At 36.5% G+C, this 27,073-nt stretch overlaps 1 protein-coding gene across 6 annotated transcripts in view; it reads left to right on the forward strand.

Moving 5' to 3' along the window:
• The window catches only part of PTPRM (protein tyrosine phosphatase receptor type M), a 351,616-nt gene that overhangs the window by 287,852 nt on the left and 36,691 nt on the right, over nucleotides 1-27,073 (forward strand). For all 6 annotated transcript variants that reach the window (XM_029959314.1, XM_029959310.1, XM_029959312.1 and 3 more), the window contains 3 exons: nucleotides 3,316-3,403; nucleotides 9,485-9,561; nucleotides 12,331-12,367. In XM_029959314.1, coding sequence (XP_029815174.1) covers nucleotides 3,316-3,403; nucleotides 9,485-9,561; nucleotides 12,331-12,367 — 202 coding nt within the window. The remainder of the gene's footprint in view (nucleotides 1-3,315; nucleotides 3,404-9,484; nucleotides 9,562-12,330; nucleotides 12,368-27,073) is intronic.

A 27,073-nucleotide genomic window follows, 5' to 3' on the forward strand; every position in this document is an offset into this window, starting at 1 on the left:
TGAAATGTCTGCTGTAACAACAGCTGGCTTAAAAAGTGTTTCATTTTTCAAGAAGATCATGGAGGCTGGGTAACCACAGTTCTGTGTGATTTGAGTTAAAGAAATGCTTATTTTAAATTATATGAGAAATGTCCTACACTCATTTTCAGTTCTCCATTGCCCTTGCCAAGCATTTGGTGGAGTGAAGCTGTTTGGGGGCATATTTCTTCCTAATGGCCCACAATTTTAAGAAACTTCTGAGGATGAATTAGAATGAATAGCCAAAAAGATAATGTGTGGGCTGCTATGCAGCAGTTTCCCTGGAGAGTGATATGTCAGAAAGAGATTAGAAAAATTTCTGTAATGAAACATATATTTCTCACAAGTAAGGAAAGATCTTGACAGATCATCTGTTATGAGATATCTGCTCTGTTCTTTACTTGTGGGACAAATGAGATTTCTCCCTATAATACGTTGTGGATTATCGTTCTGTTGCGGTTTGCGTAATGGCAGCACGTGGGGAATTTAGGAAATGACACTCCAGCTGTCTTTTACAATAACTGTTTCTTTTTATGCTTTTGCACTGTAATACCTCTTCCTTCAAATTATCTTTTCTGTACACTTCTCACTGAAATACCAATGTGTATCCCAAAATGAATTAAAAAGAAAAATGAATCTACATAAATTGTCTTATTTTCCCTATGTGATATGTTTTATTTCATTAACTAATTTATTGATAAAAACCCAAAGAAAAATATATATGTGGAGTTCATTTTCTATACATTTTTAATAAAGAAAGTGAAGTCAATATGCAGTAGCTGGAAATGTAAATCTGTCTCTTTGTTTTCACTATTGTGTGAGGTTTGATATATAAGTGTTCTAAAGCAGAGAATTATCTATGTTGCAGACATATTGTTAGGAGATGTTTTATCTGTAAGGCTCATTAAGCTTATCATTGTTTTCAGAAGATCCAGACAGGTGGGAGAAATTGAACCCGTTCATTAGCACATGAGATGTAGATGAGCTGCCCAAAGCAGTACATTGCCTATTATATATCTTCCCTGAATTCAATACCATGTAAATCTTTCCCAGTTGTCTCCAGAGATTGCTTTATTTGATTGGTTTTGTAAAAGTTCATTAATGGGACAGAGAGAAGCAAGGTGTCCCTATGAGTATATTTGGGTCTTCCATTTTGCTTGCTGTAGGCTCAGAAGCTGTACCAGCAGGACTTTCTCTGTAGCAGCACATGTAATGCTTAGTGAATTAAACTGAAAATCACTTGCTGGGTAATATCTTATGGATCAATTCTGTGAACTAGTCTCTGTCAGAGACTATAAGAAAGCTAGAATTTTCAATAGTCTGTGTAGACGTCTGAAATGCAAAATCCTGAAATCCACATCAGATTTTAGATCAGATGAATGATTAGTTTGTTCTATCTTTGGAGCTTTGTTGTTGAACATTTCCATCTCTATTTTGCCTTTAACTGTGTTCAATTGTGCAGTATCCTGTGTTTTCTGAGAATGTGAACTTTGCAAGAAATTGAGACATAGATCTTTGCCCACAGAAAGTCATTCCTTACGCAGTTCAGTTGGGCTTATTACAAAAGTATTTTTCATCCTGCCTGAGTGGAGAGTGCTCTAGAGTGGGAGGGCTTGCTTGCTTTAGATGCCATTGGCAAATCTATAATCAGATAACAATTGATGCTTTTTTGGCAAACAGCCCCAAAGCTATAAATCATCTTAGAATTTACAGGGTTTTGCTTATCTATCCTAGTAACAATCTGCATTTCTCAGAGCTGTACCCAATGATGGAATGCCATGATAAAAGAGAAATTTATTAGTATTAATGGGTTTTAACCATTTCAATTTGCAAACCATTAAAAATTTTCTAAGGAAAATGTGGAGAGATGAAGGACAAACAGATTGAAGTCATTTGACAATCCTTCTGTTTTTCTTGAGTTGTTATTTACAAACTTTTTAGAAATAATCAACGTATTCCCAAGAATTTCTATATCATAATTTGGAAACCAGCACTCTAGTGAACTTATTAAAGAAATATCCATTTTAGACACTGAATGCCCTTGTGTCCCTTTGACTTCAGCAAGGGATCTAGGGTTTATTTTGACTTTTTTGCTTTTTGCTATTGGAAATCATTGAGATTTGAACAACATTTTTTCAAGTATGAGGGCAAAGGATACTAATGGTAGTCTATTTAATGGGTGTTATCTGTTTTAAACCACTCAGAATGTACTGAGGTCTTGCAAGAGATAAAAACTTCCAAAGGTTTTCCCTATTTAGGTTAGTGCTTAATCATTTTGAGCTTCTGTTAGCAGAAAAGTTAATCATGTACCTTCATGTCCCTCCTGAATCAAAATATTTAATCGTTCTAGTAAAAAAGATAAAAACATGAATTAAGACTGGTCATCATCATGATAGAATTCCACTGGTTTGCCTGGCAACTAAATATTTTTAACACAAGATTAATATTTCAATACGAAATGATAAAATGCATCTACTTTATATGACTTATGGATACAGTGCATAAATTAAGAAATTGTGCAAATTCTCTTTTAGACCACAGAAAGCACAGAATGGATAGGGTATAACAACTTGCTTGCTGCCCTTTTGGCAGCTTCTGTGTTTTATTCATGTAAAAATATACTTTTAGCACTTTCAACTTCCCTATTTGCATGAACTTTATTAGCTAGAGCATAGAGGTTGGGTGAATAAGATCGCATGTTTCACAAAATGACATTATTGTCTGAGAAAACAATCATCATGGCAGTATTGTAAATTGTGTTTAAGAAAAAAAAGATACATGTATGCTCGTTGAATCCACATTTTCCAAATACCTATATATGTTTAGACGAATGAGGTCATCTGCCAAGAAGTAAATGAAACTTGATATGTCAAAAATAAAACGTGTCAGTGCAGTGCGTAATTCTGCACTCGAATACTGGAGCAACTCCAACATGATGATGAAGCTCCTTCAGCTTCATATGTGTGTATGAGAACTATGTGGGGAATCTGGATAGCAGAAATGAAGGACTCTCAGTGTTGCAAGCATGCAAATTTGGAGAGGTTTAATAGCACTTCACTCGCAAATAATTCTTCTTGCTATTACACAGATAATCTCATGTCAAATTTTAAGTAACGTCTGAAGCTATGCATAAATACCATTTAAACAGGAGACTCATATTTTTGCTCAATAAAAGAATCAGTTAAATGATACTTTAACAACAATATCCACAAGTACAGTTTGCCTTTCTCCTTTGTTTACCTACAAGGTAACTATTGAGGCTTGCTTTTCTTAATGTCACTTTCTTTCCTTTTTTAGAGTTTCTTTGAAGGACAGTCTGCACCATGGGATTCGGCTAAGAAAGATGAGAACAGAATGAAAAATAGATATGGGAATATCATTGCATGTAAGTGTTGACAACATAATTGTGCACTTTGTTAACTTCCCTTCAGAACTGGATAAGAATGACCACCAGCCTTGTGCTCACATCAGGTTTCCCTTTCTCTAATTAAGAATAGAAAAGTGAGGGAAGATGTAACTTTTTTTTTTTTTGAGAAAACTGTCAGATTTAATGCATTTTCTGAACTAACCTTCTATATACCTTTCATCCTGTGATCAGCGTTTGGCTAATGAGAATGACACCTTTAACCAGAACTCGGCTCTTAACAGCTCTGAAACTACTCCTGTCGGTTTGGTGCAAGAGTACCCATGGTCACGTCGGTACCTTGGGTTTAGGTTCTGGATATTGTAGGAGCAGACAATACTGCTGCTTAAGTGTTCCTCAATAACAGTGACAACTATCCCGACTTACCCTTCTAATGCTAGGCAACCTCTAAGAAAAAAAATATAATCTGTATGTTTTACTTAAAAAGGCCAAGCTTGATAAAGATTGGATATACTAATAATCAAATAACTTGAGGAGATGGTAGCATGGTTTGGCAAGTGACACCTAAATCTGGCATTATGAGATTGCAGGGCGTTGTGATGAGATGCTGCACATGAACATGGGGGCAGAAAATTTATCAAGTTCACCACAAATATATTATTTACACACTGGTATTGTTGCACTTAAAGAGTAAGTTCTCAGTGTGTCTGTAGGAGATGATCCCTTCCCTGATTTTTCCTTTAAAATCTAAATTTAAGATATGGAGCGTATTTGTTTCTACCAGCCAGCCAGATAAGCATGAGGCAGGTGTAAACAGAGAAATATGCAGCCGTCACAGCATGTCAGAAGTTTTGTAAGCATGAAGGATGGTCTTTAAGGAGGGATCATTGAGTGATACTGCTGCAGTTTAGAAATCATTTATAACCTTAAGTACGTGGGACAGCATAGAAAAGCCGTGCAAATTGTCTGAGCATTTAGACAACCTGTGGAAGGAGCATGTAGTGTATATTTACAGTGACTTAACTTCAGCACCTAATATAGGCACTTGTCCAGGGACAGATCTACCTAGGTTTCCTCATCAATATACCACATGAACTTAACAGAGAGAAGGACAGGTCTTCTAGAGAAATGATTCAGAAATAGAACCCATTTGAATACTTTTGAATCACCGCCTCTGGTTGTCCTCTCTGCAGTGCATGTGTAACAAGTCTAGAGAGAACATCTCCTAACTTCGTGACTTACAGTAGGTGGTATGAATAGGCCCAGCTAGGCTGAGATGGTCTATAGAGAGAAAACAGCTCTGTAACTTGCTGCAAATGCTTGCGGAGGCAGAGGCAAATTAAGCAAGAGGTGCTTGTCAAGCAAGAGGTGATCTGCCACATCATTTTGAGTGGACATGATAGTATTGCTGTGTATTTTGGATGTATATGGTTCTACATACTGAAAAAGGAAATGAAATCTTCTAGAGAAATGTGGATATCATGATGGGCTGGTGCATAAACAAAAGGAGCTAAGTTAGCTGAATGTGGTTTTGCTTGTTTTCCTCCAGCAATATTTAATGTGTAACAAACTTGTTATTTGGTGAGGATGTAGCAATACATTAGCTGAGTAATGACTAATCATTTAAGTAGAAATAAGAATACCAGGAAGTTTTATCCTTATCCTTACTTTGTGGAGATTTATTTTCAGCCCAAGTCTATTAAAATAGATCCCCTCTTTTAGTCAGGTTTAGTGTTGTCAGTCCCCTCTTTAATGTCATGTTAGCCATTTTCTTACATTTTGACACCCTTTGGTTGAAGAAAACTAAAAGACTTACTAGTGCCTTATGTCTGAGGTAATGAAGTGATGAGTAGCCAAGGGAAAACAAGATATTAGATTCACAAATCAATGGAATTACAAGTGATACTGAAGGCTTTCTGAGAGGCCAGATATAACTCAGAGCATTTAGACCTCAATTTACTTGAAATGTCCTCAGTGTTTAGCAAAGGGAAGGAGTTGGATGGAGTTGTTATCAAAAACACTTCCTCTTTATGTGGCTGTGAGAACAAAGATCACACAAGTTAAAATTAATATCTATTAGAATTAAATGCAGCATCTTAAAAGAGAAGCTGAAACTGCCTAAACAGTTTGTCGTCCATTAAATACATGCATGCAAATAAGGTAGTTAACTGTTTAATTTCATGTGTTTTTCTGGATCAGTGATCTGCTGGATAAATGTGCTGCTGGATAAATGATCCTTTTTTCTTTCAGAGTCTGAAAGTACAATTTCAGTGCTCCACTTTTTAAAATTTGTCCCAGATAGCTGATTAAAGTATATGCTTTAGCTTAAAAGCATTTTAATAAATTGCCTTTTTATGCTGTATTCAAACACTTAAAAATACTGGGGTTCAGATGCCACTGCCTTGGTGCATGATTATAATGAAATGTATATTTTTTGCTAAGTGTTTAATATAATCTTTTTCTCTCTGTTTAACCTCTTTGTTTAAATTTTTCCCAAGATACTACTGTTACATTATTGCTTGTAGTCATTACTGTTCTCAGAGGGAACTAAAACAATAGCACCAAGTGGCCAGCATTGCAGGAGCTTGTCAAAATTGCAGTATGCTTTATGTTACCCAAGTGATGTGCATTTAATTGGCTACAAGCGTGCCCTACCCACTGTATGAGTGGCTACAACTTGTGAGCCACTGCATCAAAAAGTTGAATCATGATCACAGTCCAGTCACCCACAGAAAACATGCTCCTTCTTTAGTGAATGCAAAAACCTTTGTGTTTACTTATTAGGAACTAAAACCATCATGAATCTGCTAAATGAATCTTTCTTTACATAAGAAGGATTCTATTTCTGCCTTAATCGTATAGGGTTATTCTTGGATTTTGGTAAAATCTATTGGATTTTCCTCAGGAGAGATCTTGAGGTAATTTGGGAATGGATGTGGGGGTTCTGTATTTATTTTTACCTAACTCAATATTGACTAAATGAGAAGAGAATATTGATCACAGCTTTTAAAAGCAGCTAAAGATTTTAGGTGAGACATTTATAAAAGGTTTGATTTGCAAAGAATCAGCAAGGCACGTCCCAAGAAAGGGTCATTGGCAAGGCATGCTAATCAACCAGGTGCTCAAGGGACTTGTTAGAGATCACAGTCTGAAGGGTGGCATATTCATGTTGTGGGTAATGTGAGGAGAGTAAGAATATAATGCTTATATTTATTATCTATTACCATTTTCTATGAAGACAAATTGATTCTATCATAACTAATTTTGAAAGCTTAAGTGATCAGTGGAAAGTTAGATTTGATCTCCTAATGGAAAGGTATCAAAATAACAATGAGATGGAAAAGAGAGTATTTAAAAGCTATAAAAGTTGTCAAGAGCAGCTGAAGTATAAAGGAAAAAATACCCTAGAAATCTAGACAGTTAACCTAGAGGCTGTTTCAGAATCAACCTTCATGTTGAAGACTATATGGCTTGTGTACCTCTTAGGCCTAAATCTGCCTGACATAAACACAGCAAAGACACAGTAACATTTCTTTTTGTTGACTGAAGGATTTTTTTTCAAATTGAGAAGTGTTGCCATGAAGTAAGGAGTCAACTAGAGTTTTCAAAGCGATAAAATAAGGGAGTCACTCCAGTTTCACCACAAATAAATGGGTATTGAACAGTCCATTACCTAAAAAATTCACAGAACTCTATCTGAGAATTCAGTACTAGAAAAGATGCACATAGGAAGAAAAAAGGGCAAATGATGATATGAAGATATAGATGTGCAGTAACTTCTTTAGTTTTGCTCTATCTGAAACAAGAGTTACGGCAAGGAAAGAACGGTGTAAGCAAAGAAAGGAACAAAATACAGGAAATCTATAAAGAAAAGATGCTACTGCATATTAATCAGTTGTATAAATCAGAAAGAAATAACAGGATGTTATATTTTTAAGATATTTCTTAGTGGGAAATTTAAGCTTGTTCTGCCCAATATGGAACTCACTTGTGTGTAAGTCATTAAATATGGGGTTCAGTTGGCTAAACATAGACTTGTAGTGACCTGGGACATCTGTACAGGGCCAACAAATGTGACACAGCACACATGAGAGACATGTTATTTCCATAGTGGCAGCTGAAAGCTAGGCAATATGTCCTGATGGCTGTATAAAGTGGTATGAGATGTTTGTGCTTAGACAACTGAACCCTGTCCTAAATACATCCAGGAATATAAAACTGAAGATCTTTGCTAGCCTGAGTTGTCCTGGTGAGAATGTTTATAAGGTAATGATGCAGGAAATTATGAAAATATGAAGGCATACCATGAGTCCAAGCAAGCTTGACTTCTGAGTCTGCTGACTTTAGCAGAAGTTCTGTCAGGTCCCAAAACTGTAAAAGCAGCAGCCATGGCTGGAGCTTAGAAATTTTCTTAGTATCTTTCTTAAGTAAGATGGATTTTTAGAATTAAGGTCCTGTGAGCCAAGCCTCTGTTCTGAAGAAACTGATAAATAGCTTAATTAAGCAGAGAATAGTACAGCACTTGGATAAGCATAGCATGGTAGGATCAGACCAGCAAGGGTTATGTAATGGAGAGTCACATCTCTATAAATTTTTATTCTCAGAAAAGTGAATAAAGAGTCTGAAAAGGCTAACCTGATTAACATAATTGATTTGAATATTCCAGCATGTTTGGAAAAACTCTTTCTTGACGACTGTTAAATGAAATAATCACAAGAAAATAGCAAAGTAAGACCTGTGTGGAACTTAGAGGTGGAATTTTAATTCATTCTGATTTACTATATTTGGCTTTAAACTGTACCCTTTCTCTCTTCCACGGGAATCCTAGGGAAATAAATGAGGCTCTGAGATCTCTAGTTCCTGAGACTTGGAGCATAAAAGAGGATGAAGTAAAGGATTTACGTCTTCCTTTCCTTCTCAGCCATTTGAAAATCTCTTGACTTGTAGTTCTAAAACAATGTTATCCTAAGAACAACTTCCCCCATTCTCCCTCCACCATAATGTGGGCAAATATTATCCTACTTCTGATTGAGTTTTTAAGCCACTTCATGTTCTTTCATTCATTTGTTATCTTTTAGGAATTTTAAAGCTGAAAAAAATAGCTGTTCAGAACATGGGTGGCAAGTTTCAGGTGTTTTAATGCTTATTTACATTTACAACAAAATAATGACAGTCATGAAGGTCTATCATCAGCTGCAAGTAATATTAGCTCAGCAGGCGAGCAGCAAAAACAATAATACACATGTATCTAATTAGCAAAAGTAACTCCTAAACAAAGCAGCAGTAAAGTGGCTCTTAAGCATCTCTCCATCCTTGAGATATACCCTCAAATTGTTTTAGCAACAACTTGCGCAGCATTCTGGAAAAAACGTTGTGCTTTGTTGTTTTTGAACTGAGAGAATCAAGAGGAGCTTATGAAGTCTCAGAGAAGAAAAAGTCCTGCCAGCATACAGATGTTGTTGTGCAGGGTGGGGAACTAGCCTCTAGCAGTGTTACTACATCATAAAGAAAATGAGGCAGCCGACATAAAACAAATTCATGCCATTGGTGTTTTGGATTTGAATTTGGAAAATAGAGTTGGAAATGTTTGTACGTTCCTGGATAGATATAGATGACCACAGTAGAGGAAAATTCAGTGACAAAACAATTGTCTGGCTGCTTGGGTTTTGTCATTATTTTGCTTTCTGCCCTACTGAAAACATAATGAGTTTCCTTCAAAAACTGTGAGGTGGCAGTATGTCTTGTAGAATAACTTCAGCTTCTTTTGAGTACTGGTAGAAGCATTTCCAAGTGATTAAACTTTTGACAACTTAATGTTATTTTCTTGGCAAAAGCAGGGAGTGTCAAGGCAAAAATCATAATTTTAGTGGGTTGCACATTAGAATATTTAAGATGTTCATACTGAAAATCAGAGGGGATTTAGAAAGCCTATGAATGACTGAAATGAGGTTTAAATGTAGATACAGTGTTTTCATGGACAGCCAAACAAGACCGAACTTGCAATTGCTGAGGTTTTAGTTTGACTTGAAAGGAATTTTGAAGGCTTTTTTACTGAATGTATTTTTAATTACTTTTTTTTTCTCTCCATTGTTCCCATTTCAGATGATCATTCTCGAGTGAGATTGCAGCCTATTGAAGGAGAAACAAGTTCCGATTACATCAATGGAAATTATATTGATGTGCGTATACTGATGTAGTCAACAAGCTTAATGTTGTGTTCAGTCAAGGAACTCTTATTATTCTCACATTATTCATAATTTGTAATAGATATCACAGCTAATATCAGATGCTAACATTGCTTAGCATTGGCAAGTGCTATCTTTGGAAGCTAGGTGTACACTGGAGGAAAAAAAAAGCCTCAAAGGTTTTGTCGATGAGTGAATGAAATTAGTCATTTCCTCCAACTGCCACTGGACTGAAACCTTGCCAGCAACACTGTATGGCTACTTTGCCTGCTGGTGCTTATGTGGGCTAGCAAAATGTTATTTTCACTTTCTGTCAACAGCTTGGCATCATTCCACATTTAAAAGAAAGCTGTTTGCATATTAATGTGACAAAACTCTGTAATGCCTAATGCAGAGATTTGCAGTCTCTTGTCATCTCTGCACTTTTAAGTCGCCTTCAAAGTATATTCTGCAGCTGTTAACCAGTACTTCTAATGCAAGCAAGACATTTCATTAAATATGTAGGCTGTTTAATTATTGAGAGTGGCTTCTTTGTTCATTCTGCATCATGTTAACTTAATGTTTTACATTAGAATGAATTCTTTAGGAGACAAGGTGTTTTTGGTTGAAAGAATGAGCTCAAAACTAGAATTGAAAATCATTAGAAAGTCAATATTATCTAAAACCAGAAATCTATAGATAGCAAAGATAATAATTTTACTGTTTACACGGAGCGCTAGATGTAAGGCTAAGTAAAACAAGTGTTGCTTCATGGGAAACTTAGTCTGCTGAAGACTTCTTGTTCATCAGTGGCATCTTTGAAAAATGATGTCACAGTTTGCAGTTCAAATTTAATTAGTGGTATGAAACAGGAACGTAACAGATGTTTTTTCTCAAAATGTGGAGGAACTAGAGCTATACAAGAAAAGTAGGTGCTTAAGTTGTAACAATCTGAAGTCTGACTGACAGAACTTTATGAAGATACCTCCTTCTGTTGATGTCTATAAGCATGTTCAAGAATCACTAAGCTAAGCTCAGATTTCTGCTCATTCCCTTCCTGTTTGAAAGAATAGCGCAGTCACCAAGCAGTAAAGGCACGTACGGAAATATATTTAGTTAGATGCCTCACTAAACTCTGAAGGGAGTAATCTGTCATGAAAGGAAAGAGTTCACACTAGGGACTTAGATTTGAATTCACTTTCACATTTTCTCCAACATTTAGAATTGTTCTCATTTTATGCTAGTAGAATCTTCTTCTGTGAGATTTTGATCTAACTCTAAAATATTTCAAGATGTGAAGAATAAAGATTTATATCATACAGTCTCATATAAAATGCTGATAGATAGTTGCATAGCAACCTTTTTTTTTTTTGCTTACAAAGAGTACAAGAGGATGGAGAGAATGTGGTCCTAAAAGCAACAACACTTGAGCACCAAAAAAGTCCCTCATCCTCAGCAGATGGCTTCATTGCAAAGCTTGTAGGACTGCAGGCATCTTCCAAAGACAGCTCTACCACAAAACACAGCATGTTTGTTTATAATCTTGCTACTCAGGTTTCCATGGGAAATGCTGCTTTTTCTACTACAGAAGCAGCTTTAATTTTGCTGTTGCATGCAGTTATTAGTAGAGTTGTCGTGTTGTCAGAATAAACATGATAATAAGGGAATGACACCATCATAGACACAATGGTTATGTTGTATTTCTTCCCTTTTTTTTCTTTTTCACTGGGAAATAGAAGTGTCTGATCCCAGCCACTAAGGATTAGGTAACATGCAGCAGAAAAAAAAATCCGCTCTGTACCTCTGAACACTTCTCAGTTCAGATTTCCATATTTTGCTTCAATGTCATGTAAAGAAATCAATTCTGTAATTCATGTTATTATTTCTGTAATATTCAAAGTATCTTCGGTTGTTTTGAGTCTTTCCCACCTTGTATCACTATACTTCCTCTTGCTCTTTTAGAAAGAAATTGCAATGGCATGCATGCTACAGCCTTAAGTTCTTCCTGTTGATGACTCACAATGCATCATTGCCATTATTCAAATATTAACACTCCTACAACTGAATTTACCAACATCTAAACATTTGGTGATGCTCCCATCACATCAGAAACTCAAATACTATAAAAATGCTATCATTACATTTTGGCAATGTTGCAAAGAAGACATAGAGTATTAATCTTTATTGCTTGACCAACTTGTGATTAAGTTGCTCTCATCGTCAGAGAAACAGAATTTTTTATGTACTTCCTATTTAGATTAGAAAAAGTGTATTCGTGCCAAACCATTTAGTCAAAGAATTTACCTTACTTTTTACTATTCAGAAATAAAACATAAACAGCTCACCATGGGCACAGTGAACATCATCCTCCCTCTCCCTTCACCAGGCTGAATGTAAATCTGACATTCCTTAACTGTTAAAAAGGGGATAGACTTTGCAGTCAATAGCAATAGGTGAAGGTATATCTTAGACTCCAAGAACATCTGATGCCATTAGCTGCAAGTGCTAGAGAGGATTTCATGCTGTTCATTTTCAGCAGAGCCAACAAGGGACTGAAAGAACATATTACTTCTGGCCCTGAATGTACAAGTCTGCAACTTAGGTATCTTGCACAAAACACATTTGTTTCTTGTTTCCCTTCTCACTTGCCCTTCCTCAATTGGAAAGAACTTTTGTATCTGATACCTGTACTGATGTTTCCTGAATATTATTCTAAATGAAATTTCATTCATAGGAACATAGCCAAAGTGCATATTGCTGATTTTTTTTTCCAATTTCTTTTAGGGTTATCATAGACCAAATCACTACATTGCTACACAAGGTAAGTTTATCATCCTTTCTTTTTGGTTATGTGAGGCTAAGAGATTTTGGTACTTGGATTGTGAATTATTCTGTCTAATATGCATTCTTGCCACAGTCAATATCCAGGATAGAGCAGGCTCAATCACTTGGGTAGAAGCAAAGAAACTGAATTATTATCAAATTTTCAAGTATTTTAAGTAAGCAGTCCTTTACCTTTGTGTTAAAATAGGTTTTGATTAAAAAAAAGGAAAATGCATCCTTTTTGGAAGAAGTTACTCAGCATGTTGTTACTCATGGAAAAAGAAATTAGTCATGGTAGAAACATTCAGTAAACTTTTCAGAGAGACAACAGTGTCATGAAAGTGTATATTCTCTTAACTTTTGAGTGATAGCTAGGCTTCAGGTCCATAAAATACAAAACTTTTCAGCCAGCAAGTTTTGGTAGAGGACCCAAAGACATTTAATCACTGTCAGGGGGATTCGTCACAGGGCTCTACAGAGACAGTTTTACAGGCCATCATTTAAAAGCTTGCTTGTGAACAAGAACCTATTCTTTTGTCGACACACAAATTAATTTTGAATTTGTACTTGTCTTGAAAGACATAATTTGCACATTCTGTTGCAGTCCTTATTTATTTTTTGGTCAAGTTCAGAGCTGGAACAAATGGGAAAGACGAGTCTTCTGTGAATGCTTAATCACAATATTGAACAATATGCCAATCTCCTGCTTATGCTTGGATAGCATACATGTGAAAATTTGATTGCTCCTCCACTGCTTGGAGGGAATGGTTTCCGTAATAGGTAGTCTGTGCCAGAGCTTCCTGCATTTTCTCATGGATCTGAAGGACCTGAGCTACACCCACGGATCTTATTTCAACCTTTTAAGGGACCCAACTGGAGTACTGGGTGTAATACGCTCAGAATAATCTTAACGTGTGTTGGATTTAGAGGTTACATATACTTCATAATGACTTTTTATCAAAGCAGATAAAATGTTGGGCATGTCAAATAAGAGCTCTTGCTGAGATTTCTGTTGTTTCTTAAGTATCCCAGAGTCTGCAGCCTCCAGTCCCCACTTCCACTAGTGGGAGGCTTGGTATCTTTACATTGCTGTACCTTAGCTCTTCTCAGTCTCAACTGCAGCAGTACTTCATGTCAGGTGACAGTGGGGCAGGACATGGACCTTATTTCTAGAACCACTTCACTAGTGTCAATATTACACTTTTAGACCAGAATTTTACTCTTTTAGAATTTGTGATCTTAGAATATGAGCTACCCTCCCACTTTGTTCCTTAGTCCACAGTTTCTGCACACAAGCCAATGTCCTGGTTTCAGACAGACAGAAAAGCAGGGACAAAAACGCAACATTTGTTTAATTCTCTTTGGGCTTTTACACCTCCTCTTCTAAGAAGTAACGGTTTGATCCATTTAACCTTTAGCTAACAATGCTGCTGTTTTTCACCTTTAATTGAAACCAAAAATAAAAAGATAAACAGTTGGCATTTAGCTTGTAGTTTGTAATACAGTTTTTATCAGGAAGTTCACCAGAAGATCTCCTAGACAGTTTTCTTATGGACATATGAGATCCCAACCTGAAGCAAGTTTAAATGCAATTTAATCATAATCTTTATCAGAATCATCATAATACTTGAGTAGCAAATACCAAGCTTGAGGTTTTGTACTTTCAGATCTTAAAACCAAGTATGTAATTATGTATGAATAATATATTGAAGGTCCATGTACCACATCCACCAGCAAGTCCCAACAGTTTCTTTGCCACACTTTTTTCTTGATATGATGTCAAGAACAGAAGTATAAACTAATCTTCTTCCAAGATGTAAAGGATATATAACTGTTCCAACTATCAATTTTTGGGGCAGGTCCCATAAGTGTCTACTGTGTAGGTGCAGGTAAGTGCACACAGGGATGCATCTCAAGGATGGAGAGATGGTAAATAGCCACGCATGCCTCCCACGGTGCAGTAAGTGAGAAACTAATTCTTCAAAGAATATAAAATTCATTTTAAAATGGGCATACAATTTACAGCAAGTTCAAAATTATCTGGCTGGATACATCTTTAGCCTCTTACTTTTTAAGGCCAGTTGGAAAGCAGATTTGTATATCTAGTTTGGAGGAATGAAGAGCACTGATCTCAGAAGGTTTATGTGTTCTGTGGCCTGATGAAGAAACATGAGAAAGTTTCTTTTCCTTCCTCTCTCTCACCTTTCACATCATCAGAATAGGGTTAAAAACATTCATCTGCTTTTTATAGTTCTCTGCAATGTCCCAATAGATGCAGCTAAAGGCTAGTTAGTGTTATCTCCAGTATCCCAGTTTTCTGACAAAGCCTTTGCACAATAGTAATGCTTCCATTAAGATGCCATCTCTGTCTTTTGCAAAGGTGGTAATGTAAGGGGGAATAATCTCCTAAACTTCTTTAAGGCTCTGAAAGGAAAGACGTTTGTCCCACAGGTTAAACAGACTATGCCTCCAAATGTCCCAGAGTGATGGTCACAGCACCAAGCCACAGTTCAAGAAGTGTTTGGACAATGCTCTCAGGCACATGGTGCAGTTCTTGGGGCTGTCCTGTGCAGGGCCAGGAGCTGGACTATGATAAATTGGACTTCAGGATATTCTATGATTCTATTCTTTGTCTTCCTTACTAGTAAGCCTGTCACGTGCCACAGCCTGCAGTACAGCCAACCATGTGTATGCTCTGTTTTAGAACACACTTTCATATAGATATGTATGAACACATCAGTGCAGCACAACAGTTAAGCTGTGTGTTTAATTCCCTCGATGTCTACTTTTCATCAGTCTTTAAATAACTTTTCCCATTCTCCCTTTTCTCCTCCACAGCAGCTTTCACAGGTGCACTTGCCTATTGTTCTTTGAAGGAAAGTATCATTATGTGAGTCAGTTTTAAATCTCTGAGGAGTTAGAATGATTGATATTTAATTTTCCCATATTCTTCTTAAGCTGCATTCAACATATCAAGTGTTAATGAGCAAATATAATTGTTTGAAGTGAAGAAGTGGCAAATTTAATCAGTTTGTAATAGACTACCAATCTGCTTTTAACAGAGCTGGGAGTTGCCTAATCACCTGTTTATTAAAGTGTTACTGCTTTCCATACTAACCAGAGTTTGACATACAAACTGGTAGATTTCCACCTTGGCATTTATAGCATCCTTCTGCTAATATGATTTAGGGGTGAAACATTTTTTAAAAGACTTTCCTAATTGAAGGCTTTTTCACCTAAGAATCAAAAAAGATTTTACTTCCATTTTTAAGAGTAACACATTCAGAGTGTGCAATTTCAATTATAAAATTAATGTCAATTTTCCTTTATGTGGTAAGTATAATGTGAGGGGTAGATTGAATTTACAGCTAATAAAGGCTTTTGGTTATCTGCTGTGTCTGGCATCAACAGATGGGATCTGCACCTGAGTCACCATGATTAAAAAGAATCCCTTGTCAAAAGCCAGCGTATTGGGTCATGCAGAACCAGCAAGCTGGTGCAATTTAAAACTCATTATTTTGCTTTATATATCCCTTGTTCCCATGGATATATTTTTTTTTATAGCAAAATATCGAGCTCTTGTATGATCTGTTCAATTTACTGGCAGCTAGGGGTTTTTTTTAACAGGAGTTCGGTAATCAATGAATTTTAACCAGGTCTGTCAGTGAGAGCATTGGGTTGAATATCCGTACAGTACTTATACACACTGCTGGATATTCTGACTACTGTATGACTGTTGATCTTGCATGTCTCACCTTGATTACTAAGCAGGAAAAAAAATAATTGGTTTTGAATTCACTTGTTCCTTGTGTCCTGAAATTCGGGTAGTTAACTGAGCTATCACTTAGCTTCTTTTAGCAAGCCTCTGTCAAAGGTTTTGTGTGCTTCCTCCACCACAGCACCAGCAACTAAATTGTGAGTGACAAACGAATATTAATATAGTTCTACAGCATCACTCATTGCCATTTCCACCAGGGCTGTTTTTCAAGCAGATCAATCACATGCGAAACAGCAGATACTCACATGCAACCTGCGTGTCTTTGTATATAAAGTACATTCATTTGTGCATCTCAGACTTTTGAATACTCCCCACAGTTCAGATTGTCTCTGCTTGCTGCAGCATGCAGAGGAACCGGATCTAAGATAATTTGTGAAAGTACTTCAGAGCATATCTTAATGACTCTAAAAATAATGACTCTTGAAAATAAAGCCATTTTAGAAACAATGGCCTAGTGTAGCCTTTCAATGTCTTTTTTTTTGTTTGTATCCAATTCTAAAGCAGATGCTAAACTGCTGCCTGTATTGCTTATTATGTAGAGAGACATCAAGTTAAGTTTCAGTCAGAAAGAGTTTTTTAAGGAATAAGTTATAAACTTTTGAAAATAAATATTTACAATGGAAATGTTTACAGTCTTGACTACAACAGAATAAACTTGCCACTGTAATAACCCCTTTCATATTCCTTCTCTTTTCTGCAAAATACTTGTCTTTCTTCCACACATGACTGTATATGTTTAGTGAACATTTTATTAAGGGTTTTCAGAAACAAAAATACAATTTCTTTCAAACTGAAAGTTCTCTTTTAGGCATCTGAAGCAGAAATACTGCATTGAATAATAATACTCTTAACTTCCTTGGCATGTGTTTTGTTTTTATGTTGCAAAAGTTGTCAAAACTATAGCAGTGTGGAAGCTCAACACTTCTCTTTACAAAGAAACTTTTGCTTCTATGATTTTAGCCTCCAGGTGAATATTAACATTTGAAATTACTTCAGGGAGAAATGAATAACAGAAAAGCAAAATAGTTCTACACAATTTTTCAGCTTTATAGGTGCTGTCATTTTTTGCAGGATGTAGGACTAAGCCCAGGCAGGCTGTTTTTCTGATATATATATGAAGTGATCGAATTCTATGTGCCTGTATTAATCTTGAAGATTCAACTGTGTTTGATGCTATTCTTTACTTCTTTAAAATGTTAAAAAGGTGGTTGAAGCAATCCGTCTTCAGTGAGGGATATGAACCCGTTCTTAAGCACCCCTTTTAATGAGTGAGGCTTCCTGAAGCACGTCCTTCATCTGTTTTGCAATAGTGGTGACAAATGCCAAAGTTACTTTTTGCCCCAACCCAAACACATACAGGAGTAATAGACCCTTTACATATGGAAGTATATTTCAAGGTTATATTGTAAAGCCATATGGCAAATTCACATTAGCTGCCGTGGTACCATTTCCCAACAAAGGCTGATGAAAACGATTACAACATTAGAGCTTCTTTTAAAAGTTGATACTTGAGTACAAAAAGAGACAGTGTGTACTAGAAACTAGTAAATATCAAACACTTTTTAACAGTTGCCACTTTATGGTACATGAGAATACCAGCGTTTCTCTTCCTCTTTTTTTATAATAGGAGATTTTAGGGATACCTGTCAGAACACTTTATCTTTCACCATTTTTGTCATTTCTGTATTTTTCTGTCTGTCTTAATCAGCTCTGTGTTAGTTTTGTTTGTACAGGGAATGAGACACCTCTGTTGCTTACCATTCAGCTTAGAAGGCTGTAAATGCAGAGCTAGCATAGTTTACTGTGATACAAGGTTGACTTAGGCTTTGTTGCAGTGTGTCATTTCTCTGAATTTTTGTGTATAGACCAAGTGAAATGGGTGCATTGTTACAAAACTGCTGATAGATTCGTTACTGGACGGAGGCACTTCTTCACATATTTGGCTACGTTTTGCATAGAATACATGCCCGCCTTTCATAAACCTTTGGAAATTCTTTGAAAGTAAAAAAAGCTCTAGATATGTTATAAATAATTACTTAATATTTATTTGCCCATAAAAGTTCCCAAATCCCATGCAGGCTGTTCTTTCACTTGCTTGTTAATGCAGCTTGTGAAACAACAGTTTGAGAAACTGATGATTTTTCTGTAGTCCATTGTCAAAGCCACAGAGGAAGGAAAAGCAATTCTTCCTATCCTCTCCCCCACAAAGTCTGAGCAGCAGTAAATCAGACATAAAGGTCTTCAGAGCATATATAGATCTCTTTCTCAAAGACAAGATATTGCTTTGATTTCTCTGTTGTGAAATGAGTCTAGAATAGTTACAACAGACCTTTGCATATCAGAAGTAAGAAGTAAGAGAAATGAGAGATTTCTGTAAATAAGTTGACAGAGGTTAATCAGGCAAAAGGAAATGTTTCAAGGTTATAATATAAAAAATACAAGACTGTGTAAAAAGTAATATCTTTATGCTCTTTAAAAAAATGTGACTATAAAATATATTCTGCAAACAAGGAAGTTAGGCTCTTCCTGACACTCAACAGCTGAGCAAACTGTCTTGTGAGCCAAACACTTTCAGAAAAGAACATTATGGAGGTGGCCATCTATTAATGCTGCTCAGACTCTTAATTACCTATATTATGAACTGGAATCCAGTTTTTTTGCCCAGACAAAAAAAATATGATGTATACAACATCAGCCTTATAAATTAACTTGCATGTCTGTATTTTGGGCAATGCAAATTATGAAGAGTTGATTTTTGATGATAAGTTTTTCATCCTTGATAAAGAATCAGTCATAAATTGGACTTGATGAGGAGGGTATCTAGCACCCTTGACAGAGTAGTGTTTAAAGGCCTGTTAATCAGTGAAGCCTAATGCTAAAGCAGAAGGAGCAGAAAAATTTAGTTTGTCAGGAAAATCACAAAGCATCCTTTTTTTTCTGTAAAGTTTACTTTCCAGCTGGTCTTCAGCAGCCTGAAGGAAGAAGGCTTTTTGTCTTCTCATTTGCTGGGGAAAAAAAAGGGTGTAGCAAATTTACAAACAGAATGTATTTCAGAAACAAATGTATCAAGAAACAAATAAGGCAGCTCTTTTTTTGTCTTGTTACCATATCCAAATCTTTGAAACCTGTCATCTTTTCTCTATTATGTATCCTTTGATGGCAACTGAAATCTCTGTGTTGATATGGCCACCAATGAACATGACAGTTTGGTTGATTTTTAAGCACTGGCTTTGGAAAAAAGAAAATATACAGGCTTATTGCATTAATTTCTTTCCCTGTCCATCTGTATTCTTCCATGCAGATGCATATTCAGATGTAGACTGTGGAGATTCCCTCTGCTGCTGCTAATCTCCTTCTGTTGCAAGCATGCTCATGTTACTGTGTCTGTACTAAGCACAAATACACTCGGCATGTTGGAATGGTTTTCCTTGTTTACAGTGTACTTCAAATACTGCAGTCTCCCATAAAATATAATGAAAAATAGAATTAAAAGGTTAGCATTTCCCTTTCCTGCTTGAAAATAACAAGTGAACATCTCCCTGGTGAAAATAACCAGTGTGCTCCCCAAAAAATAACAACAAATAATAGTGCTGAGAGAATTTGTTGTCGTGCAGATTTAATTTTTACCATCATTATCTCAATATTAAAAGGAAAAATATCCAATACACATTTGTTTTTAATGACTTTCATACGTGTCTTGATCTGGATAACAGTTGTTTGCTACTGACTATTTCTATGACTGAGAAATGAATGTACCAATGATCTCTAGCCTTAAATAGAAAAATATATTGTGAGTGATACATCTCACTCATGAGATATCTATGAGGACAATAAATTGAGACCATTTTTTTTCTAACATTTTTACTTAGGCTTTAATATAGACTAAATTATCTTGTTTGTTCATGTAGGTAAAACGTTCTCGTTAATGCACTTAAACTCCCAGTACAAGTTTAAAAAATACAGCATCTGAATATCTTACTCACATGCATGAGCAATATTCCTTCACAATAAGGTCCTTGGGGAAAAATAAAAGAAACAAGTAGCCAAAATGAACTCATATTTTTGAACTAGAGAATAGTGATGATTTTATTACATCCTGATGCTTATTATTGACTCAACATGAAAGTAGAAAGTAGAAATGCAAAAGACTAATTAGGTTTTTTTGTCCATTCCCTAAGGAACTTTCTACTGAAGGGGATAAAATGATCTTAAACTTCTCATCCATCATCGGAATTCATTCTGCATTACAAGTTGATGTGAAGAACCCAGTCCAACAAGTCAATTACCTAAAATTTTTGTTTTGGAGAGACAGCATGGTTTTTTACAAAATAAATTCTCTATTTGTTAGTCTTCCCAAGCTCAGATGAGCTATTTAGAATGAGTGATTAATAGGTATTCATATTTCCGTGATGCAAATCACACTTATTGAGAAGTATGCACAAATTAGAAATAAAAACAGCTTTCTTAGCGGAAAACACTGATTCAGCTAAACTGAAACTTTCTGTTGGACTGCTTTCACAGAGAGAGTTCAGGTTTGAACCATGGTCTCAAGGCTCTTGGAATAAGCCTTTAGTCAGAGCTGTGACCTCAGACAATACCTCATGTTGCTATTTGATCTGTATCTCAGTTTCCCAGATGAGTCACCTGTCATTCTCCCAACATGCTTGGCTGTAGTGAAACAATTACAGTAGTAATTGTAGTACATAGAGAGAAAGAAGGTCCATGTGGGAGTGAGACATGTTTCTCTATAGCCAGTACACTCCACCAGAAAATACATCAAGGCCTCTGTAATTACAGTTATTCAAAGTATTCCAGTTTCATAGAAGAAGAAACTGAAACATGCTCCCTGCGAGCCATTGTCTAGCAGTGCTGTCTTAAAAGCTGCGAGGTAAAGATTCAAGGCTCCAGCCTTATTCAGGTATTCCACAGCCCTCACTAGGGAATTCCTAACCCCCAGGAGTGCTACGTGTAATTCAAAATTTGAAAGATACTGGATTTATCCAGAGTCAGAAAATGTTAATGAGGAACAGACCATTCAACATCCCTGCTGTGTGGCAAGCAAAATTGTGTGAAAGAAAGAGTTCTTCAGTGAAAATGGATGAACCACATCAAACTACAACTACACTGATTTGATGGGGTTTTTTTAGTTTCCTGCAGTTAAGATAGAAAAAGCCACTTTCTTGAATGGCATAAGGATGCATACATGGGTGTTAATACTATGTACACAGCTTTTATTGCATTCAACTTTGCCTAATCTCAGGCTAACTGTATAAATCTGGACCATTTCTGTTGCTGCCAGTTCCTCTGTTCCCAGTCTGCAGTACTTCTGTGAATAGTCAAACGGTGTTATGGAAATGTGCTATTTATTCTTTGGGAAACCATATGACATTTTCATTTTATTTTGTTCGTATAGAACAAACTGAGCTAGTATTGGAAATTTAGCTGTGGAGAAATGTCAGTCAATAAGTGTGTAACACTTTATTAGATGGAAAATTAGCTGGCAGCATTCGCTGCAGTGTTATAAAAAAGTCTTAAACAGCACCTGTCAAGAGTACACAAATAAAGTGTGGTCTCAGACTTAAAAATAAGTACAGCAATGACTTGTTTCTGAACATGGTGGAAATACTAATGTGGAACAGGAACACATAAGATTAGTCAGGAATGGTAGAGGCTGGCATGTTGTGGTTTCTGTATATTATACCAAGACTGTTCAGTTCATTCAAACCCTACTTTGCTTCTGTTGTCTTCCAAGGTATGTTTGACTTGTGACTGTGAGGGGCATGAACACCTTTTGTGTATTCATGGGCATTTAATATGTAATGCACTTCTGCTACAGTGGAGCTCCAGTCCTGGACTGGAATTTCTAGATGGTACCATAATGCAGACAAAATAATGCATTGAGATGTGCACTGTTCCAGCCCAGTTAGATCTATATCAATAAAGAAAAGAAAATACCATGTGGTATTCCAGAAAATAAATACCACATTCTCCCATCTGACTACCCTCAGAGTCACTGCAGAATCGGATCAGAGGAAATACCAGCAAGAGAAATTATCCAGCTCTAGCCAACAGTTGATGTGTATGTGTATATAGATACTCTTATAAAAAAATGTATTTTCAAACTGATTATCTAGCTTTACAAAATGAGCAATTTTAAAGAGGAAGAAATCCTCTGGAATAATCAGTTTTGTCATTACTCAAAGGATATATATTTTTAAGCATCTCTATATTAAACTGGGAATTTAGAATGGAGGGTTTTTTTATTTTAGATGTCTGTGAGACACTTGCCTGTAATTCATAAAACAGTGGGACTCTGGCTTATCACTACTGTACATTGTAAATAGCAACATTTTTATTTTCTTTTCATATTTGATAAGAGATGGAGAATTTACAGAATGGTCTTCTGCTTTTCTTCTTCCTGGAAGAGGTCTATAGTGCTGACTCCTTAAATATAGGAGGAGGTGGTATAGAAAGCCAGCCAAAGCACTGGCCAGTCTCATGGGAGCTATAGATAGAATTTCTACATGCTCCTCAGTCACTTAGTAATGTAAGCCTCGTTGAAAGCTAATGGGACTTGAAAGCGCTTTGAACATTTCATTTTGTGAAAGCCAATTTTCACATATAGCAATGTGCAGGCGGCAGGGTTTGCTGACTGGCTGGCTCAAAGCAGGTAGGATTTAGTTTGTGCTTGAAAATCAGCCAATTACTATTCACTCTGCTGTCCCTTGGCTGGTAATGAGAGAAAGCTGTGTTTTTCCAGAGCAAAGGATACAGTAGAAAACCTCTGTGTTGCCAGTAGCTGCACTGGGCAGGATTAGTCCCGATAAAGTATTTCAGCTTATAAGCAGTGTTTTCCTGAAATGTCAAGCTAACAAGATTCAGTCAGATCTACTTCTTATTGACAATCCATCTAAGTAAGGAAATAATGAAAAACACATTTTAAATTCATATCTCAGTCCTGATTAACTCACTTGAGTATAGCTGAGGTGACTTACTGTAGAACAGTGCTGCTGCGTACTGTTTTCTTGGGGGTCTTGCAGTATAGGGTGGTAGCATTGCAAAAGGCAAAAAAAAAGAAATGGTGGACTGGCTACCACTCAAATATAGATTCTGCATATATTTTATATGCATGGTATATTTTGAAACCTGGGTTAAAACTAGTGTTAGGAGAAAGAGAACAATTTTATTTGCTTGGGAATTAAGTTCTACTAGAATTTTTTCTTACAAAATGGTTTCTTTTCTTACCTGACTATGAGTTAATTACTGCCTCTGCAAACAAGTACCTTCTCCGTGTGCGATCTCTGAATTTACTACGATCAAGAAATTGTTTAAAATAAGTCTAAAACTGAGGGGCAGATTTTTTCCGTACCTCACATGAGAATAGCCATAGCCTCAGCCCTCCTTACTGGCTTAACATACCTATAGGGAACCAACCTCACTGGTAGTCCATCCACTTCTTTGTTTATTTATATTTTTTTCAAGACAAGAGCAATTTCTAAGAAAGTTTTATCAGGAAATCCAGCATAGCTGTATAATTACAATATACCCCTGATGAAGATTGTGTAACACTTAAAATTTGTAAGCCCAAAGTTGGAAGGTGCTTCTCAAATGCCATCACAGTCAACACTGTAACTCAAAGGAAATAAAGGGATAAAAGCAAGTATGTATTTTTTCAGCTCATTACACATTGAGATTCTTTAGTGCATAAAATGTGTGGGGCTGGAATCCACAGAAGCAACAAACAATAAGGAATACTGAAGTATGACAGCTAGAAACCAGCAATTAATAAATAACACTCAAGCATTTATGGCCAAGTTTTGCCAGTAAAAGTGTCTGTTGCCTTTTACTGTACTAATTGTGACAGTGATAGGCCTGCAGGAGACTTCAGTAAAAGTGAACAGGTGGCTGGCACGGGGGTATGTTTTACCCTGGATGCTGTTTTAGTTTCTGGAAAAGACTTGGGAGGGCTTTAATTAAAGCATTAGAAGACATCCAGGTTATATGACCTGATTTTCTTTCATCATTACATTCTTGAGAACTAAAAATACAAAAGACTGATCTGTATGCATTTGGATAGCTATTGGTGAGCAGCAGGCCCATATGGTTTATGATATCTTGACCATGGTTTTATCCCAGATTTCAAAATTATTCACATAATAGGAACATACATACTGTGCCTATGAAAACACTCCTGTGTAAGCATTTAAAGTGTATACGTTATGGTAGAAAATAAATGTCTAAGCCGGTTTTGAGACAAGTTAGGGCAGAAAGACTGTGTGAGTTTTTTAAGTTCTTATAGCACAGCTTTGTTCTGGACTTTGCTGGCTTCCATGGAGGCACTAAACCCTTAAGAACTCCTGGAAGTGTGAGTGAAAGGTAAATGCATGCTCTATCATAACTGTTTAACAAGCATATGGTGAGGACTGCTCTTGACAAATCAAATTATTGACAGTTGGTCAGATCCTCAAAGTACCTTCCATTCAGAAACCAGCTCATTTGGGGAGGGTAGAGATGATCCAACAAGAGCTGTACTGCTGTGTGGCCATGCAGTTACAAAAAAATACTGGACCAGCAATTTATCTTGCTAGTTGGCAAAGTCAGCACATCTGGGATCTACACGTTTTCTTTATAGTAAGCTGATTATTTTAGATAGAAAGATGAAGGTGGTTTACTTTATGAAAAAGTAGAATCCAATCTTATACTCCTTAGCCTACACCTGGTCACAGAAAGAGGTGTCCAGGTTTGCAGAGCTGCTGACCAGTTATGAGCTTTCCATGAGATAACTGGGAGGCTAACAGAACAGAACACTCATGAAAACCTGATCACATAATGATGCACCTGCAAATTCCTGTTGATAAAATCTTGGGCACATTGCCTTATTGAGTAGGGGAAAAATGTATTTCAGTTAACGGGATGTGTTCTCTTGCCTGCAGTCTGTGAAATACTCTTTCAGTTATCCTACTAACAGCTATATCTGTCCCAGATAAGAGGTTTATTAGGAAAATGAGAGTTCTTGAATTCTTTAATCTATTATCTTTTAGTCTCCTCTCGCAATATTTTTTCCCTCTCTGGTTTTATGCTTTCATATGTATTTTAGACAATTTCTGCTATGTAATGGGGTTGGGATTTTTTGACAGTGTAGTTGCAAAGGGAATCATTGCTTTTGGGCTTCTTGTTGTTGTTGCCATGCAGCCGTATCTCTTAATAAGAAAACATTTGCTGTGTCTCAAGTTCATTTTGAATGGAACATACATAGTAAAGATTGAGGGCTAAAATGCAGCTCCCTCTAGGTAGGCATATTTGCTAGTTGTCCTTCGGTAGTCAAGTTGTAAGCAGTCACAGTAGCAAGCAGTAGGTTTGACTTCAGCAAAAAGTGAAGACGGTTGTCATTGCTACTAGAGACTGCAGTAACCATTAGGTGAAGGGACCATTTTATAATCACCTCTTCTTGCGGTGTGGTTGCATCTACTCACTGGGAGGAGGTTTTTTGCACTCTTCTCGAGATGGATTTTAACTGCTGCAGATATAAGTCTTGCATCTTGTCAGTCCACTGCCTCTATCAGCACATACTTATGGCTCCCAGTGCCCGTGCACTGTCCCTGGGGAGCCTTTGGAGCTTAAGGGTATCTATTCATTTTCTGCACATTTCTAGCTTTAATATCTATCATTGAACTTGGTGGACCAAATGTTAGCTTGTGGATTTGACATTCTATGCTAGAAAAAATGTTTTAGAAGCTATTCGTTCCTTGTTTAAGATGCTTTTCTAGAAATTGAAAAATTACAAGTCCTGTGTCTGAGTAAGTATCAGGTACATTTCAAGATTCAGGTTTTACTTGTTTCTTGGTGTGCTTGCTTTCTTTCCTGTATTCTGCGCTGGTTCATCACTTTCAGATTGATCACATACCCCAGTAGCAATACTGGTTGTTCAAACTGGGTCTCACGATAGCAAGGAGAAACAGAGGCTCTAGAAATCTTTGTGTACAAAAGCAGTTTCTTAAGAGTTTAAACCATTCTTAAAAGCTGTGTGATGTTCCATTTCCTAATCTTTGCATTCCCAGAGCAGCAACTAACAACTGCTGGCAATACAACTAGTGGTAGTGATATATACAACCAATTGTTTCTGTTGAGTTTTTTTCAATAATGCATTTAATTAGCTAGGGGTTTGGAGGTTTGACTTCTTTTTCTTCTTTTCCTTTGTTTTTCATCTTCTGGTTGCAGTATGTTTCTGATTTCTTTTTTTTCACAGCTGAGATCTTTGATACCAAGTACTATTATGTGGGCCTAATGGGGTACGCTACAGGCTGACTGTTAGGTAGCACAGTACCTTCTCTTCAGACCTTCTCCTTCTGCAAGGGGGCAACTGCTGCAAATAACCTTTCTACCTGTTGTGCACACATCTGTTAAGTTGATGCTTAGAACAATTAGAGTCTCTTTCTCTCCCTGCCATGAGTGCATGGAATCAGATTGTTCAGGACAATAAATCCTCCAACCCTACCTGGTCTCTAATGTTTTTCAGTTCTCACTGGAGACAAGTAATAATTTATGCATATGTCAGAAAATAATTTTTAAAATGTCAAGAAGAAAAGAAAAATGGGGTATAGAAGAATTACTTTCTGAAACTTTAAGGTAGGTTTTGGGGTGGGATTTTTTTCTTTTGGTGTTCTGAACATAAAAGAAGTTTGGAGGCTACATGTAAGAATTGGAGAGGAAAAGCAAGAAGACACATGAGAATACATGAGGAGAGCCGGAAATCCTGTCACGCACTTTTAATTATGATTTTTCTTATCATTTGGACAATAAGACTGAGAAGAGCATACTCAGCACTGCAGAATAGGACATTTCTCCTAGAAGTACTTTGAGAGTCGAACTTGAGAGACTTGTCAGAACTCAACTCTCTCTCTGGCCTGAAAAAAAGCTGCTACTTTA

This window comes from Manacus vitellinus, unplaced genomic scaffold, assembly GCF_001715985.3.
Source record: "Manacus vitellinus isolate BGI_N305 unplaced genomic scaffold, ASM171598v3 scaffold_1_pilon, whole genome shotgun sequence".
NCBI lineage: Eukaryota > Metazoa > Chordata > Aves > Passeriformes > Pipridae > Manacus > Manacus vitellinus.